The sequence below is a fragment of the Desmodus rotundus genome, chromosome 9, assembly GCF_022682495.2.
Source record: "Desmodus rotundus isolate HL8 chromosome 9, HLdesRot8A.1, whole genome shotgun sequence".
Classification (NCBI taxonomy): domain Eukaryota; kingdom Metazoa; phylum Chordata; class Mammalia; order Chiroptera; family Phyllostomidae; genus Desmodus; species Desmodus rotundus.
In genome coordinates this window covers 39812625-39830372 of record NC_071395.1, presented here as the reverse complement: position 1 = coordinate 39830372, position 17748 = coordinate 39812625, and the positions used below count along the sequence as shown (strand labels likewise).

Here is a 17748-nt window from a genome sequence, read left to right as displayed (position 1 = left end):
AGGTGGGGTCCCTGGGAAGGCATTAGGTCGTGAGGGTGAAGCCTTTGTGAGCAGGATTAGCAACCTTACAAAAAGGACCCCAGCGAGGGCTCTCGCGCTCTCTCTCTCTCTCTCTCTCTCTTTCTATATCTCTATCTAACTAATCTCTATCTCCCCTCCACGTGAGGCCACCAGAAGGTGGCTGAAGTGGGTCTCCGGACACCAGATCTTTGAGCACCCTGACCTGGGACTCCCTGCCTCCGGGACTGTGAGAAGCCCTGCGTGATGTGTAAACCGCCCAGTCTACGGGGTTCTGTGATAGCAGCCCGGACCGACTGAAATAGGGAGTCCACTCAGGCACCTGGCTGAGCTGCGTGCCTGCCCTGCTGGGGGCCAAAGGCCACTCTCCTTCACCTGATGACCTTCCTAGAGGCTTAGTCAGTCACTGGGGATGGCTTCTCAGTGCTCCTGGCTCCGTGTAAACCCCCAATCCTGTGTGTGAGCCTCCTGGCAGGCGGGGCACAGGGGACCCTATATCCCAGTCCCTGGCCCCTGGCAGGCCTGTCCGGGTGGCTGGCCCGGAGGAGGGCCGGGACATCCAGAGGGAAGGAGGAGCAGCTGCTCATCTGTCGGAAGCTCCTGTCTGCTCCCCAGGGGAGCAACCCCCTGCTGGTGCAACCCCCACCAGCGCCCACTCTGAGCTCATTCACCCACAGCAGCAGCTGCCTGCTCCTCAAAACCTGGTCTTTGGATTAAACACAAAAGAAAGAGAACAGTAGCAGGCCAGGAGACAAGGCCGGTCGCTTCCCGCCTCTGGGACTCACTGTTCCCTTTGAAAGGGGATGAGCTTTGGAAAAGCGTTTCTTTTTACACTGCCAACCTCGGAGCTCAGATTTTGTGTGCAGGCGGCAGATGCTCCAAGCACGGGGCACGTCACAATGTGCCCAGGAGGCCGGCCAGTGCAGGTTCATCTCCCCTCGCTGGGCTGTCACTGGGAAGGGCCCTCCAACTTGCCCCCATCTGCCACAGAACAGGCTCCCTCCCTGGGAGCTGCCCTCAGCTGCCCCCAGTGGGAGCAGGGGCCACTGCAGGGAGGTCAAGGCCACATCCCTGATGCCTACTAAGGGCTTCTGCAGACAGCTCACCCCAAGCCCACCTTATGAAGCCACTTACCAGCCGTGACCGCACCCTCTTGGGCAGCTCCTCATCCAGGGTGAAGATGTCACCACGCTTTACTGTCAGCTGGGACCCATCTTCAAACTCCACCTGCCGAGGGGCACAGTTCTCAGGCTTGGTGTCTCAGGGCCACTGACTGGCTCCCATGGTCCTTGCCAAGGTCCCACCACCCTCGGCTGATGCGGTTCTACTGCCAAGGAGGGCGCTGGTCCAGGGGCGTCCTCACCACCTGCTCCCGTCCCCACTCATCAAGTACGGGCAGTGAGGGGAAAGGGATGTGGTTAAAAGTGATGGGGGCACAGACAATGGAAGAGAATACAAATCAGCAAAGAATCTGCAACTGTCATCTGTGGTTGCTGGGACAGGCGTGGTTCTTCTTCTAAGACCCCACGCTTGTGAACAATGTCCCTTCCACAAACATGGGAAGAGACTCACAACCACCTTCATTTAAAAAAAAAAAAAAAAAAATCAGGGGCACTGAACTGCATGCTTAAAAATGGTTAAAGCAGTACATTTTATGCGATCTCTGTTTACCACACACACATCAAGAAAACATGTGTCAAAAGGAAAATATTAGACAATTTGAGGCCCCTCCCAACTTAAAAACACAGCAAGCCCTGACCTTCTCGGTTAGGTGAGCAAAAGACGGTCTGTTCCCAACAGGACATGCGAGGGCCCCGCCCACGCCTGTAGGCCCCTTGCATCCTACGCCTGGGAGTCAGGACCCTGCTCACCTGATAGATGTGACTGGTCACAGAGGAAATGAACCTGGCCTTGTAGATGTTGCCATCAGTCCACCGGAGCTCAACAAACTCCCCCTCAGGCGGGGGTCCCAGCCGGGCACAGTCTCTACTCTGTCGGAGGCAAGAATTTGGCAGGAGGTGAGTGGCGGGTCCCTGGGCACAGGCACCCATGGGCTCCATCAGGTTCGGGTCCTCCCCGTGCTGTGCGGCCTGCGCTCTGACTGTAGCGAGAAGCCAGGGGCGCTCTTTGACGAACTCTCAAACCGGACACACAGGAGCCGGTGCTGGGCGGGGGTGGGCGAGAGGGGTTGGGGGATGACAGTTGCAGCTGTCCACCCTGGAGGGCCACCCATGCTTAGGCCCATCTAGACCGACAATGCTCTCTGTTCTGTTTCTGCAGGAACAGGCAGTGCTTCCCCTGCGGGGGGCCTATGGCCTGGACCTGTCCAGTGGGGTCACAGTGACCCTGGACACAGGTGATTGCTGTGAGGCACTGGGCAACCTCTCGGCTTCTCAACAGCAGCCCCGCCCACCCGGCGCCCGCCTGTAGCTCACAGTGATGCTCTCTGGGTGCAGGTTGTCACTGTAGGACCCGTCATCAAAGTTCACTTCATAGAACGTCTGCGTGGTGGTGCCGATCACACGGCACCGGTAGTAAAGCCCATTGCGGTTCTTGGTGATGACCACCTGGCCTAAGGACACAGCCCTCAGGAACTGGACCTGGGGGGCGGGAGAGGGCCGCATCAGCGCTGGGGTGGGCAGGTGATGGGAGGGCGGGAGGGCCGGGCACTCACCGTGTGGCCCCCCGACTTGTGCTTGAAGCAGGTGATGGAGACGACGTAGGGCCAGTCATCTGGCTCCATGAGGACCCCGGCGGCATGAGCACAGGTCACGTGGAAGGAGGTGGAGCAGTGCTCGTAGGAGCATTGGATGCAGGCCCCGGACACCTTCTTCATCCGCTTCCGGCAGTACACGCATTTCTGGGGTGACGTGGAGGGCAGATGGGACTCACGCAGACACCTGGCTCCCCCCTCAGGACTCACCCCCAGGACTGTCCCCCGGGAGTGACCCCCAAGACCCAGGGCTACAGAGGCCATAGCAGCCCGGCCTTGGCTAGCTGGAGGTACCCTGGAACAAGCCCAGGGAGTCCCTTAGCTGGACTCTTGACCACGGTGGAGAGACCCCCAAACCAACCCAGCCTGTGGCTCCCCCTCCAGCCCCAGGACCACTTCCAGGACCCTTCTCCCCTGGCCCCTCCGCAGCGGTGCCTGCACCAGGCCCCGATGAGCCACACACTGGAACGCTACTCAGCCACAACCTAACACAACAGCACACGAGGCAGGGACACCCGCTGCAGCGCGGAGGGACCTCAAACACACGGTGCTCGGTGAGAGACGCCAGACACAGAGGCCACACACACAGCGTGTGGTTCCGTTCATGTGACACGTCCGGAACAGGAACATCCACAGACACAGGAAGCGGGGTGCCAGGGGCTGGGGTGACTGATAATGGGATGGATTCCCTTTTGGGGTGAATGTTCTAGAATTAGAGGTGATGGGTGCATAACTCTGTGAACATATTAAAAGCTAGTGAATTTTAAGCTCACTTTAAAATGGTAAATTTCTATCTTAATTTTGAATAAAAAGCACTGCAGAGTAGCTTCCTTCATAAGTGTGGGGGGGTCTGAGTGAAGCCTGTCATCCCCTGTGGGGGCCTGTGGGGGGAATGCCCCCTGCCTGGAGTGACCTGCTCCCACGGCTTCAGCATCCAGGGCCACCCCGACGCCCCCAACTCAGCGGATGCCAGGTTCTTGTCCCTCTGAGCATTTAATAAGCCGCCTTTATCACTCTGTAAACCATGTTCAAAAGCCAGATAAGCATGGTGGCCAAGGGCGCTGCAGGAGCTGCTGAACCAATCAATGGCAATGATACTTCATTATTAAACTGTCAATACCTAATTCTCCCACTGGCCCGGGTGACAGGCACTGACATGTAGCATGCCCCACGCCGCATCAACGCTCCAGCCCTGGGCCTTCCACACAGCAGGGGTGAGCACAGCTGCCCTGAGGCCCCAGGAGGAGCTGTCCCCCCTGGAAGCCAGCAGGGCTCAAGATCTTACACATGTCACCTGCCCCACCTAAGCGCCAGAGAAAGCCAAAGGCCTGGCCTGACTCAAAGCACAATCCCCCCCAGCCCCGTCCCCGTGGGTGGCAGCTCATTATCCTGAGTCTCTGTGTCATGAGGAATGTGGGCCAGGCCCCCATCATGCCACTGAGCACGGGGCCTGTCTGGTGTCTGGGTTCTTCCAGGACCCAGGCCAGCTGAGCAAAGGGGGGAGCGCATGGCTCAGACCACTGGCTGGACAGGGCCAGCCCCTATTTACCAGGACCCCCGGAGCCAGTGGCCAGGGAGTACTGGGGATACAGACTGATGGACGATGACTAGGAGTAGCTGTTCCTGAGCACGTGGCCTGTGTGTGGCCCCGGGAAGGTGGGCGGACAGCTGGGCAAGCAAGAGTTAACTACTGGCTTCCTCGCACAGCTCCATTAGGCAGTACAAGCAAGCCTCGTGTAAAAGGATTTTTAATTCATCGTTACAAGTGCTGGTAATGAAGAGGCTGCAAGCTGGAAATGTCAGATGCTCCATAAAGCGTCTGGGGGGAGGATGGATCACAGGCTGTGCGCCGCACCATCACTCCACCTGAATGATGCGGCTTTTACGCTCTTAATCACCTGCAGGCCACCAGCCTCTTCATGATCGCCCGTTGGCTCCCAGCACCCCATGCTGAGGCCCCGTCCCCCTCAGCCCCTACTCATTCCTGCCTGGTGGCCCAGCACCTGTGGGCTTAAGGTGGGTGTCCCTGTTCCTTCCCACAGGACTCCCCACCAGGCCCACTGCCCACAGCCCAAGGCACCCACCATGGCTGCCTTCTGCCCTCCACAGGCCTGGAGGAGCATCAGTACCTCGGGACTGCCCCAGGCAGCTGGGAAACAGGCCAGGCAGGAAAAGCAACCATGGACGCTTCGGATGCCCCAGCCAAGGGCCTTGAGGTGCCACACATCCCTGAACGTGGGACGCATCCCCAGCACGGCTGCCACAAACTCACAGCGACGATAACCTTAGGAGCAGGCGCTGGCGCTCAGACAGCATAGTCAGCGCTTTACCGTGAGGCCATCAACGTGCGCTGTGCCGAGCACTGCCACGGATGGGAAGGATGAGGCACAGAGAGCTCAAGCAGTCTGTCTGGGGTCACACAGCTGGCCGGCGGCCAGGCCAGGAATGGAAGCCAGTGCGCGCTGTCATGGCCACACTCTGCCCACCCTGCCTGCCGCCCGCCCCCAGGCTCGCCCGGGTGACCATTACCAGTGAGAGCACCCTGGCCAAGGATGGCCACTCGCCCCTTAGAGGGGGAGGCTCGACGTGGACTAAGAGGGACTAGCTATGAACTCTGACAAATCAACAGCAAACACGCAACCCGATTTAAACACGAGCAAAGGACGTAAACAGACATTTCTCTGAAGACACACAGGGGGCCGACAGGCACATGAAAAGGTGCTCAGCACCACCGACCCTCAGGGAAACGCAATTCAAACCTCCACGAGGAACCTATCATCAAGAAGACGAGACATAAGCGTGGGCGAGGACGTGGAGAAAGGGAGCCTCCTGCACTGCTGGGGGAACGCAGACTGGAGCAGTCACTATGGAAAACAGTGTGGAGGGTCCTCGAAAAATTCAAAACGGCCCTGACACACGACCCAGCGATTCCACTTCTGGGTATATGTGCAAAGGAAATGAAAACAGGATCCTGAAGAGATATGTGGGGAGGGGCAAAGGAAGGTTTACAGTTGTTTGTGTGGCAAATAATACAATAATTAATAAATAACGATACAAGGATAAACTGTATTGCTCGTACTCACAACTGTGTTCACGGCAGCAGCCTGTGTCCACTGAGGGATGAAGGGTAAAGAAATGTGGTCCAGCCACACACACTGGACTATGACTCAGCCGTGAGAAAGAAGGAAAGCCTGTCATGCGTGACAACATGGACGGGCCCTGACGGCGTAAGCTCAGAGGGAAAGACCAGACGCAGAGGGACGAGTGCTGCAGCACTGCACTGATGCGAGGCCCATGCGACAGTCAGACTGGGAGAAGCAGAGGCCGGGGGTGGGGCCGGGGAAGGGGGCGGTGCTAGTCACGGGGGTGGGGGGGTGTGGGGGGGGCTGCAGGTGCTAGCCCTGCACGGTCCACACTGCATGTGCTCGGGGTAGTGCGAGCTCTGCGGCCATGACACTGTGCTGTGTACTGAAGGGTTTGTTCAGGAGGAAGACCTCATGTTAAGTGTTTTTACCACAATTTAAAAAAAAGAAAGAGGGGCCAGTTAGGCAGCAAGAAAGGTACAGGGCGGCGTGTGTGCGGCTCCTGCTTGTGAAAAAGGTGGAAACCACACGAGCCCCAGGGCATGTAAAGGCCACCTCCGCACGGAGGCCCGGGAGCCAGGAGTCTGCTGCACCCAAGAGGGGGACTTGCTTTTTCTGGGCACCTTTGTGCCTTTTGACTTTTGTACCTTGTGCCTTTGGCACTATTCAAGAAGCAATACTTTTGGTCAAGCGGAAATTGATGTCACCTGGCTTCCTGGCGCTTCCCCCACCCAACATGACAAGATCCAGGGATCCTACCAGCTTCCATCGCTGCTCAGGGATGGCACTGATGTCCACAGGGTGGCGCTCTATCACGTTTAGGAACCGCACTTCGGGCACTGCGATGGCACAGATCACATGGATCCACCTGGGGAGGGCGGGAAGGGGTAGGGTCAAAGGTCACGGGTGCCCCCCCCCCCCCCCCCGTCCCCCCTCTCCTCCATGTCATTCCACTCTGGGCACTGCTCCTGTCCACGCTGCTGCTGCTGGCTGGCCAGGGCTTGCAGGACCTTAAGGGACAGTCTGAGTGACTGTTTGCTCCTCCTGGTCTCCCCCAACCCCAGGCCCTGAGGAGCAGCAGCAGCACCTCTTCTACGCACCTCCTGTCGGTTGTCATCTGCAAAGCTCCTCCCCGGAGGTTGCACAGGCAGCACTCCTGCAGGGACCAGACAAGCCCATGGTGAGGGGGGCGCAGGGCAGGGCTGCCCCCACACTGCTCTGGGGCCTGGTCCGTCTCCCCCACCTTAGGTCCTTACATTTCAAACTAGGAGCCACCACAGGAGGGGCCAGGAGTGTGTCGGTTCCACCCCCTCACTGCCAAGGTGAAGAAACCAAGACCCAGGGAGGTGAGGCCACCAGCCCAGGGTCACCCTGCAGGACCTGGCAAGCCTAGGGCCCAGGCCTGGCTCCCCCATGGGGCTGGACAGCTCTCCGAGTACCCCAGCTGCAGGGTGAGTTACCGCAGTCCAGGCGTGGGCCGTGCACCGGGAACATGTCCAGCCTTCATTGACCAGCTCTGGGCGGATGCCGTAGCAACCTGGAAGGCAGCAGAGGACGGCTGAGTCAGGACACGCCTGTCATTGCAGCTGCACACTAGGCTGACGGGGCCTCTGGAACCCCGCCTCGGCACCGAGGGAGACTGCTCTCACTGTCCCCTCTGCCTCAGTCCAGGGCACAGCATACAGCAGGAGAAAGGTCTGGAAACAGGTGCTGGGAAGGGGAACAGGGTCCCCTCGGGTCCCCCTCCCAAGCTCTGCTAAGCTGAGACCCTGGGAAAGTGACCAAGAAGTTGCATGACATGCAAAGGTGGCCTTGTGGACACTGGCGTTCAGATTGGGACAGCCCAACATGCGGGCAGAAGAGCCACTTCTGAAACCACAAGTCAGAGGCTCCGATTTACCAAGGCGACTTGCTCTGCAACATGGTCATGGTTCGGAAACGGGGAGAGGGCACAGTGGAGGAGGGCAAACAAAGGGGCACGCCCCAGACCAAGGGACTCTGCCTCACCCTTGGGTCACTGCCCAGCAGCACTTCAGGGGCCTCAGTCATCTGGGGCTTGTCACCCACCAAACTGGGCTCCACTGGCTGTAGTGGGCAGTGGCCAGGTGCAGAGGGGTCCCCAGTAGAAACACAGGGAGAGAGCAGGGCCACAAAAATGCGGCTGTGTCCCTATGGAGACCCCAAAGGACAGCAAGGTGCCTGAGAGTCCACATTGGACCCCCTGCTCTGTCCCTCAAGGCAGTCAGCCAAGGTCAGCACCTGGGGGCCTGGCTCCTGGAGGAAGTAGGGGCTCTACCTCTCTCCAGGGCCAGGTCTCAAGGAATATACCCATACTAAGCCTTCTGCCTCCTAAGGTGGTGGGCAGGGTGACTCTGCCCCTGCGACCCCATCCATAGGCCCCCCTAGAGTGGCCCCAGGAGCCTGCCCTGGAGCAGAGCGTCTCCCTCCAGGCCCAACAAAGCTGAGCCAGGAGACTTGCGGACAGGAGCCCTGGGTAGCCTCTGTGGGGACAAACGAAGGACAGAGACCTACGGCTGCCTTCCTCCCCAGGGCAGGGGGCATACAGAGTTAAATGGCTCCATAAGGTTTTCTTCCTTCCAGGGAGCTCAACCTCCCACTTCCGGCCTTCACACCCAAGAAGGGGGCAGATATCCCTTCTCCTGTCTCCTTGGGTCATGGTCTGGCTTTAGGGTCTGGGAGAGGATGGTCGCTGATGGCAGAGATAAATCAGACCCCGGACCTCCCTAGAATCGCAACTTTACAATCAACTCTGGCCCCAAAGCACAGAATTGAAAATCGTCAGTGTACCTGACAAGCACTGAATCTCTTTCTGCTGCTTCCCAGGACCCAGAGGGCGGGGCAAGGGTCAACAGAACTGTCCGGAAGGAGGCTGACCAGGCAGGTCCACCTTGGCCAGGGGGAAGGACAGGAAGTCTGCCCCTGAAGGCCAAGACCCTGCCCCCTGATGCCAGGTCCTTTGAAAGCTCTGAAACTGCAGCCCAGGAGGAAAGAGCTCTCCCCTGATGCACAGAGGCAGGGTGGCCAGCCCAGGAGGGTGCTCAGGGGCCACACACCGCAGCCCCCACAGTCCTCCTGCAGCCCAGGCCGCCTGTCGTCCACTCACTGGCATGGACCTGCAGGCAGCACTTGGCACAGGCGATCAGCAGGCTGGTCCCATCATCACCGATGTAGGAGTTGGCTGGGAGTGGCTCTGTGTTCTCGGCGCTGGAGGTGAAGCACATTTCGGGGATCAGTGGCCGTGTCTTCTGGCCGCATTTGGAAGGTGGTATGGAGGGGCCCTCCCCGAGGGAGGCCTGTGGGGCCTCCTTCTCCATCTGTAGGGACTGCAGAAGTGGGGTAACTTTAGTGGAGAGCACTCCATGGGGCCCCCTGTCATCATTAAACCCTGCCTCGGGGCCATCATTACTCCCTTGGTCCACGCCTCATGTGGTTTCTGTATCCAAACAGCCACCGCACTGGGGCCTTCTATCAGGACACCCAGAGCGGCCCCTCGAGGGCTTCCCTAGCGCACCAGCCCTCCCCGTCCATCCCTCAACCCTGCTCCCCCAAACGTAACCCTGTCCTGCCCCCACTGAAAACCCCCCACTAGGGTCACATCTGAATGCAGCACCGGCACCATCCTGCTGCCCCCCATGCCTTGCCCCTGAAACCCCTTCTCCTCTTCCTCTAGCCACGTGGGCCCTGCTCTTCTCCCAACACCCCCGCTGCCAGGCACCATGCTGCCCCAGTGCCTGTGCACACCTGTTTCCCCTGCCCGGAGCCCTCGGATCTGTTCCGGACCCTGCCTGCCCATGGGACCAGACAGCCCCAGCCCGCTGTCCTGCTGTCTGCCTTTGTGGCCCTGACCACCACCTGAAGGTGTGTTATCTGTGCACCTGTGTGGGTACTCCCCAACCTCCAGTATGTGCCCCACGATGGCCATCCCCCAGTCTCCAACAGGTTCTCCAGATCTCATCCCACGGAGAGAACGTGGTGAGATCACCCTGTCCACGGCACCAGGATCCAGCACCCCAGGACTGCCACAGGGCAGCAGGGCTCCCCGATGCCCTCCAAGGCGTGACAGGAGGGTTTGCTCCTGCTCCTGACCCAGGAAGAAAGACTCCACTGGGGGAACAATGCCAGGTGTTGGGGGGATGATGGAACTTCAGATTAGGGGGCCAGCTTTGAAATCAGCCTTGTATCAGGCTCCTCCCACCCCTCTAAGTTGCCTCCATTAGTCAAGAATGACTTTCATTTTGAAAAAGGCAGAATGTCCAGCCATAGCCCTGCTTGCAGCGAGGGCCAGCAAGACCTGGTCCCGGGTCTGAGGACTCCAGGTTTTGGAAGCAGTTGGCCCACAAAGCCCACTGGTACTGTGCGTTGATTAAAGTCACAATTCTTCGCTAACAGCTGGAATTAAGGAGATTCGCACCCGAAGTTGCGGGTCCCAGCACTCTGACTCCCGGCAGCCTCCCCAGCAGCTCTAGGGGGGATGTGCCCGGAGAGGACATCTGGATATTACTCATTTCCTCCCCTAGAATTTGCATCCCCTAACAGACAGTGGGTCCAGACAGCTCTGGAGACGAGCACACCACCGCCGGCACAGGGCACTGATCTCAGGGCAGCTAAGCTGATGTGTAGAAAGTACCGGGTACTAGGCTAGGGGGAGGGGACCTGAAAAAGCAAGCGAGACATGGCTATATCCTCCTGGGATTCACTATCCAGGGGTGGATAAACACAGAGGCAGGAGCAGAGCAGAGGAAGGCCAGGGGAGCCCAGGGTGGGACATCCCAGAGCCAGCCTTCAGACAGCAGGTCTGGGAAGGCTTCCCGGAAGAGGTAACAGATAAGTGAACTCAAAGAATGAAAATCTGTCTGGCAAGGCAGAGGGCTGGGTGGGTGGGAGACCTTGGGGGACATCACAGAGCATACTGCTGCTGTGTGGGCTGGGGAGAGTAGGGGCAGATGTCATAGCTGAGGAAGGCCATGGGGGCATGTGGCTAGGCCAAAGGTGAGCCCGGCAGAGTCTCCAGCAAGGGAGTGTATGGGCAGCAGCCTCCCAAACACCTGGTCTGGCCGTGTGAGATGCTATGAGGAAGAATGGGGCCTGCGGCGGGGAGAAAAAGGTCGAAGACAGGCTGTGGTCAGGGCTGGGGAGGGGATAAGGGACAAAATAAGAGGGAAACTGGGCAGGCTGATGGCAGAGGACGAAGTGCAGGGCAAGGCCAGGTCCCCAACTTGGAAAACACAGGACAGAGGGGACCTGTCTGGAAAGTGTGCAGGTCACAGTGCCTGGCTCAGTGGAGATGGATCAGGTCTTCATACCACTGGTGTCCCAGCTGGGCCACGTGGGGGTCTTTGCCTGGCCCCTGCCCACCTCTGGGGCTCGGCTAGTCACCACGCCTCTGCCCCCCAGCTCCCAGGCGGCACCAACACCAGGCCACGTTGAGGAACTTTCCGAGGACAGTGGCTGTGACACATGCATGCCGTACCCACACCCCTCCATCCAAGGCCCTGTTTTTCTGCCCACTGACAAGTACCTACAGATAGAACTCGGAAACTGGCCTCTTTCTCTGTGGCCCTCACAAGGGAGGCTCCAGCACACCCTGAACTGCCAAGGGCTTCTGCCTGCTGTACTGACTGTCCCATCCCCACTGTCCCATTCCAGTCCTCCGGGCTCTCAGCTGACCCCACTGTGGCTCCTATAGCAAATGGGTTCTCTTCCCCATCACCTGCCCCAGAGTTCCTCTCAGCTCAAGCAAACACTGGCACGTAGGAGAGCAGACGGATGCTGCTGGGTCCTGTGTGGCCCCGTGAGGCCACCCGCTCACCTGGCTATAGGGGTAGAAGAGGGTGCAGATGGCGCAGTAGGGCTCGGTCAGGGCAGCCACCGCGTTGAACTTCCTCTCGGCCTGGAAGCTGGCTGCCTTGTTCTTCCACTGCAGGGACAGCAGAGACCTCAAGGCCTCGGGGTCACTCATGTCGTCCTCCCCGGAGAAAGGGAAGGCTTCTGAAGTAAGTGGGGAAAAGGGAGGCAGAAAGTTAAGCCATGCCTGAGGGTCCATCCCCTGCCTCGAAGGGCGGGTATTTTACTGCCAAGAGCATTCGTGGTGATGGGTCCCCACTTACGTAGCCCGAGTCTCTGCAAAGGGGTCACCAAGCCACCCAGGCTCCGGGTGGGGAGCTGGTTCTGTCTGGGGGTGGGAGATGGGCTGGGTCAGACCCTGACAGGTCAGGTACAGCCTCTTGAGCTCAAAGGAGCCAAGAGAGAAGCATGGCTCGGAGTCAGGGAGGGGGTGGCGTCAACAGGAAGTCCTATCACGGTAAGATGCAGACCACTGACAGGTGTCTCCTGCCCACGCCTGTCATCCTCTGGGGCCTCCATTACCAGCCCGACCCACAGCATCCCACTGCTGTGTCTCCTGAGTGCTTGCATTCAGTGCTCCCCTGGGAGCCTGCCCCAGAAGCTGGGGCTCAGTCCTGAGGCCCCAACCTTCACAACGGCTGGGCTAGCATGGTTGACACGCTGTCCTCCCAACTGTAAGGCCGAGGCTGCCTGGAGGGACTCAGGGCGCATCTCATCTCCCTCGAGATCCCTTCTATTCCTGGGAGCTGGGCCCTGTGATCCATAGAGCTTCTAGAACCCTACCCGCACTAGCCCTCAAGTTAGACTCAGAATAAAAAAAACATCCAGATGATTTTCAAATTCCACATGCATCTCAAGCAGAAGGCTAAAGCCGAAGATGAAAAATTGGCTTCCCAGGGTTTCTGCCCCTGAGATAGTGGCTCCGACTCTCAGCTGAGTGTTAAATACAAGCTGCTCATCTCCTAGCCTCCGCCCCTCCGGCTCCAGCTCCCACAGCCCATTCATTGTTCCAACCTCTCCAAGGTCCACAGCTGCGCTCAGCGGCAGGAAGAATCACTTCTGCTGCAACTAGCAGCTCCCCAGCCCTGCGTCACCCACCCGTGGCCAGCCACAGGTCAGAGCCCTGGGTGTTGCTAACAGCTGCCCGCCTAGGGAGGGGTGACGCAAAGGTTTCCTCTAGTCACACAAGCAAAAACAGGGGCTGCCTCTGTCCCTGCAGGCTGTGTGCGCGGGGCTAGGTCTGAGGGCCAGGAAGTCTGGTGACAGAGGCTAAGGGCCTGACTTAAGGAGGTGGCAGTGGGGGTGACCGTTGGGGCAGGTGACAGAGGGAGGCCTGGGGGTAGGTGCCAGGTGAGAGAGCAGGAGTTATTCGAATCCTGGGGCCCAAGCAGGGGGACAGAATCCTCCCTCACCCTCATCACTGGATGCCTCCTGCTTGACCACTGACAGAGGGGACCGGGTTGGTGGCTTGCCCAGAGGATGGCGCCGGCTCTTCTTGATCTCCATCTTTAACTTAGAAAACGTTGACGGTGCCTGAAACACAGGAGGCGTCTTTGAGTCGCAGCTTGTGACTCAAAGCAGTTTAGCTCAGCAGTGCCCCAGTTTCCCCAGAAGGGGGTGGGAGACCCCAGGAAGAGGCAGCAGGAGCCACGTTGATTTCTAAACCACACCTACGCTGCAGGCCTCTGAGGAGCCACAGGGGCCATTTCCTGAGCACCGTGGCCAGTACACAGGGATAAGTGGAACCCCCAGCCCCAGGGACCCTCGAGGCCATCCCACCTGTACTTCACCGGCTCCGCTCTCCTCCTCAGGCCCCGTCAGCTCCATGGGGGCCATCTGCTCCTTCCAGGTGGGGCCCTTCTGGGCAAAGTGCTCAGAGGCCTGCTGGCAGGACACGCGACCTTTGTCACATGTGGCTGGGCTGGCCCACGGCACCACATACAACATGGGAATGATGGGGCGTGGCTTTAGCTCCAGCTCCTCGCCAGGTGCCTCGGGGGGCACGACATTGAGGGGAGGTGGCAGGGGGTTCTCCTCAGTGGCTTCAGGGCCAGGGCTCAGCACTGGGGGCTCCAGTGGGGGTGGCAGCACCTCCTCATTGGGGAACTGGGTGGGCAGTGGTGGTGGCAGCTGGGGCAAGAGTGGGTGGTGAGGGTGTACAGGGCTCTTCTTCTTCCGCTCGCTCCTGGCCTTGGCTGGCCGCAGCTTGCCCTTCCTGTCCTCTGTGAGGAGAGAGGAAAGACCATCACAGCTGAGGCCAGCAGCCATGTACCCTCCTGCGAGCACCCTGGCCCAGGTGGGAGCTGTCTGGAGGTGGGAGAAGCCCCCTCTGGCCTTCCCCAAAAGAACAGAGGCTTCGGGCAAGTTCAAACCACTGCCAGGTCACACTGGCAGCTGCACCCAAGCCTTGGGGGAGCCCCCACCCTCTGGGTTCTGCAGGTGCACAGAGAACTTTCTGAAATTAGCTTGAGGTGGAAGAAAGAGATGTGTCTTTCCCAAGGAGTGGGGGAGAGGAAGCAGGATTTGTTTTACTTTCAGAGTTTTGTATATTCTATAGTGAAAACACACAACTTACAGAGTTTTTCAAAGCGAAGACTCAGGCAGCAAACCATAAACAAGTGGCTGCTTGAGTGGCACACAAGAGCCAGAGGGGCCTGCAGGGCCGGAAACGCCCTCCCACCCCAGGGGCCAGTGCTGGGGGGTTTCCAGACAGGTGATGGGGTGGGGTGGGAAGCAGTCAAGGTGTGTCTTCAGTTATTTTAACTGGGGCCCAGGATGGGTGTGTGGTCAGCAGAACCATGGCCCCCAGGGACGTCCACGTCCTAGCTCTGGGACCTGTGAATGCGGAACCTGACGTGGCAGCGTGACTTTGCCAATGGCATTGAGTTAATGGAGACCGTCTGGGTGGACCCGGCGTTCTAGCGGAGTTCCTTAAAAGTGGAGGGCCTTTCCCAGCTGTGGTCAGAGGGAGCCGTGACTACGGGAGAAAGCTCAGAGAGATGCTGACAATGGAGGAAGGAGCCATAAGCCTGGGATGCGGTGCCTCTAGAAGCTAGAAAAGGCCGGAAACAGCTCTCCCCTGAAGTCTCAGACAGGAGCCTGCCCTGCCACACGTGGGCTTAGCCCCACGAGACCCACATGAGGCTTCTGACCTCCAGAACATTCGGGGACTCTGCGGGGGATGGCCTTCACGAAGCCTGCTGTGCTCAGGAAGAGGAACACACAGCATAAGGGACTCTGCTCTCAGAGACAACAGGACTGGCAGTGGCCTAGAGGGGCCCGGAGCCGGGAGCACAGCGGGAAATCCCCCAGCATCGGCCTCGCCTGCCCCATCTGGAGAACGGGCACAAAGCTCATCTGTGTGTCCCAAGTTCCCAGGGGTTCAGGATATCACCTAAGGAGGGGCACTGGCTGGAAACTAAGGGACAACTATTCTGGCTGTCTGGGACCAAGGGGTTCCTGGACAACCCGCGACGAGTGGTTGTGCTACAGGCCTCAGGAGGGTCAGGGGAACTCGTACCTGAGAGTCTCAGGCTGGAAAAGTAAGGACAAATGGAGGTCAAGGACCTGTTCTTCTCCGTGTGAAACTGGTGACAACGGGAAGCGTAATGAGTTCTGGTTTGCAGCACAGCATCCGCGTTTCTACCTCTTGCTATAAAAACCCGTCCATATGTTGCCCTTGTCCCTCAGCCAAAGATGACGGAACAAGTGCTGATGCCCTAGGGCGAGGGCTGGTCACTTAACCCCTGATCTGCACTGACCTCAAGAAGGGATCGAACAAGGAACCTCCCTGCCGGAGGAGCCGAATCACCCCACTCACCCCCAATGGGGGTGCTACCAAGGCTCTGAGCCAGGCCCCAGGCCCCTCCCCTCCCTGCTCCTGCCCTCCCCCACCTGCAGCTGCAGCCCTGCACTGGCTGCTGGGATAGCCCATGGTGTCCTTGGCAAGGACCTGTGTTTTTCAAGCAAGGCTCCATCAGCCAGAAGGCGATGGGAACTCCCCTTCCCTGGCCCCGCCCTCAGATTCTGAGCCTTCTGGGGGCACTAAGCGTTCTTCCCTCACCACTGCTCCACCTAGGTGAGCCTTAACCACTCCCCACGCCCCCCTCCCACCCGCCCCTCAAGAGTCTGGTCAAGTTGTCTGTCCAAGGAAAGGAAGTAATAGATGTTCCCCCCCACTCCAGAAGTGGAATTTGGATGGCTCCCCACAACAAAGGGTCCCTATCCCATCCAGCTGAGTGGCGAGGGAGAAACGTGAAGCATAACTCAGCGATGCCTGGTCGCAGCCCCAGAAAGTGACCGGGAGGTGACTGAGGGCCTGGGAGGTCAGTGCCCAGGGCAGCACAAGGCTAATATACAGGACCAGCCCAGAGACTGGTCCCAGAGGCACTGTCCTATTTGTGTAAAAGGCACTTTTGGATAAACACTGTGTTCTCTAAGGAAATTCAGTATTCCTCCCTCCCTTCCTTCTCCCTCCCTCACAGAGCAACTATTGAAATCGCACTACGTCTGTCTTCCTGAGGATGGTGGGTCCAATTTACTCCCTGTGCTGGAGACTCTGCTGTCAAAGAGGGACACAAGCTCCAGGAGCCTTTTCTTCACATCTCCCAGGCTCTGGGAAGCTGATGGAGGTCAGGGGAGGGGAGCATCCAGAGGGCCCTTCAGGGGACAAGCCCAAGGCCAGGAAGGACAGCTGAAGCCTCGGGGTGCTGTCCTCACCATAGGACCTCCCCACAACCCTGGCAGCTCCCAGCCAGGGGCCACACTGTCAGACTTCAGCAAGCCCCCTGCCTGCCAGAGCTCGAAGCAGCTTCCAAATGGAGCAGGGATATCACATCGAAAGGATCAAGGAAAGAAAAAAAAGAGAGCCCTAGCCGGGTGGCTCAGTTGGTTGGAGCATCATCCTGTACACCCAAATGTTGTGGGTTCAATCCCCGGTCAGGGCACATACCTAGGTTGCAGGTTCAATCCCAGGTCAGGGCTTGTACAGGAGACAACCGATCGATGTTTCTCACATCCGTGTTTCTCTCTCTCCTCCCCCACCTCTATCTCTAAAATCAATAAATAGATCCTTGGGTGAGGACATTAAAAAAAAAGGGCTTAGGGTCACAGCTGGTCCCTCCCAAGCAGGTGCGGCCTCCCACCCCCTCAGGTTTGGGACATATTCTGGGAGAATGCGGGGGCCTCTCCCACAGCAGGCCAGCCCAGGCCCTTTGAGGACTATTTTTAGGAGTGGTGAGGATGTCAGAGCCAAGACCACCCCCACCACTGGACTTTATCGACCTGCCCGGTTCTCTGCGGTCCCCCACAGCTCCTCCATGGCACCGAAGCTCACCTGGGGGTGCAGCGAGAGCACCTGGTTTTTCTGGGATCTCAAGCTCAATCTCTGCTGTATGCTGCCCACAGAAGGGGGGGCAGTGGCCTCATGACTGCTACCTGGTTCAGGGACACGACACCCCCCACTCCTCACCCCCTGACAGCCTGGGCGAGCTGGTCTTGGTCCCCACAGTACAGGACACTCCTGCCAACTCCACAACCCTCCCGTGCAGAGCCCGAGGCAGGGCGTGCCCCAATGAGAGGCCCAGCTGGACTGTGCCGGGGTTGGGGGTGTCCTGTACAGCAGGATGTGTCTTCCAGTGAAACTTGCAGTCCCCTCCTAAAAGCCTAGCCCATCTGCTCCCTGCGGCACACAGGGGCCTCTGCTGTCCTAAACTAAAGCCAATCACAAGCTGTCAGGCCACTCCTGAAACCGGGTGCTCCTTGACCAGCACCTGCCCACAGCAGCTACTGCTCACACTCCTGGGTGCTCTCGTCTCCTCGAGGCCCTGGGAGGTATTGGGGTGGGGCCCCTCTGGCTGCGTGCTCTGCCTGGGAGCAGTATGGCACCATGGTGGGACCCGCCCTCCTGGATCCTGCCACTGCCCCGCTGCCCCCATCTCCCAAGCTGTGAGAAAGGACAGTGGCCATGCTGAGCCACAGGCAGGGCAAGAGCCCTGTGAGATGGCCACTGCTGGGCGGGCAGAAGGAGCCACTGCTGTCCCAGCAAACCAGGACTGACAGGGCCACCTT

General features: G+C 59.0%; 1 protein-coding gene across 2 annotated transcripts in view; it reads right to left on the bottom strand.

Moving 5' to 3' along the window:
- KDM4B (lysine demethylase 4B) overlaps positions 1–17748 on the bottom strand; it is a 128275-nt gene that overhangs the window by 9918 nt on the left and 100609 nt on the right. For both annotated transcript variants that reach the window (XM_053930563.1, XM_053930564.1), the window contains 11 exons: positions 13459–13901; positions 13092–13212; positions 11645–11823; positions 8939–9158; positions 7275–7351; positions 6915–6970; positions 6574–6682; positions 2693–2878; positions 2454–2618; positions 1890–2009; positions 1153–1245 (listed from right to left, as the gene is read on the bottom strand). In XM_053930563.1, the coding sequence (XP_053786538.1) occupies positions 1153–1245; positions 1890–2009; positions 2454–2618; positions 2693–2878; positions 6574–6682; positions 6915–6970; positions 7275–7351; positions 8939–9158; positions 11645–11823; positions 13092–13212; positions 13459–13901 (1769 nt within the window). The remainder of the gene's footprint in view (positions 1–1152; positions 1246–1889; positions 2010–2453; positions 2619–2692; positions 2879–6573; positions 6683–6914; positions 6971–7274; positions 7352–8938; positions 9159–11644; positions 11824–13091; positions 13213–13458; positions 13902–17748) is intronic.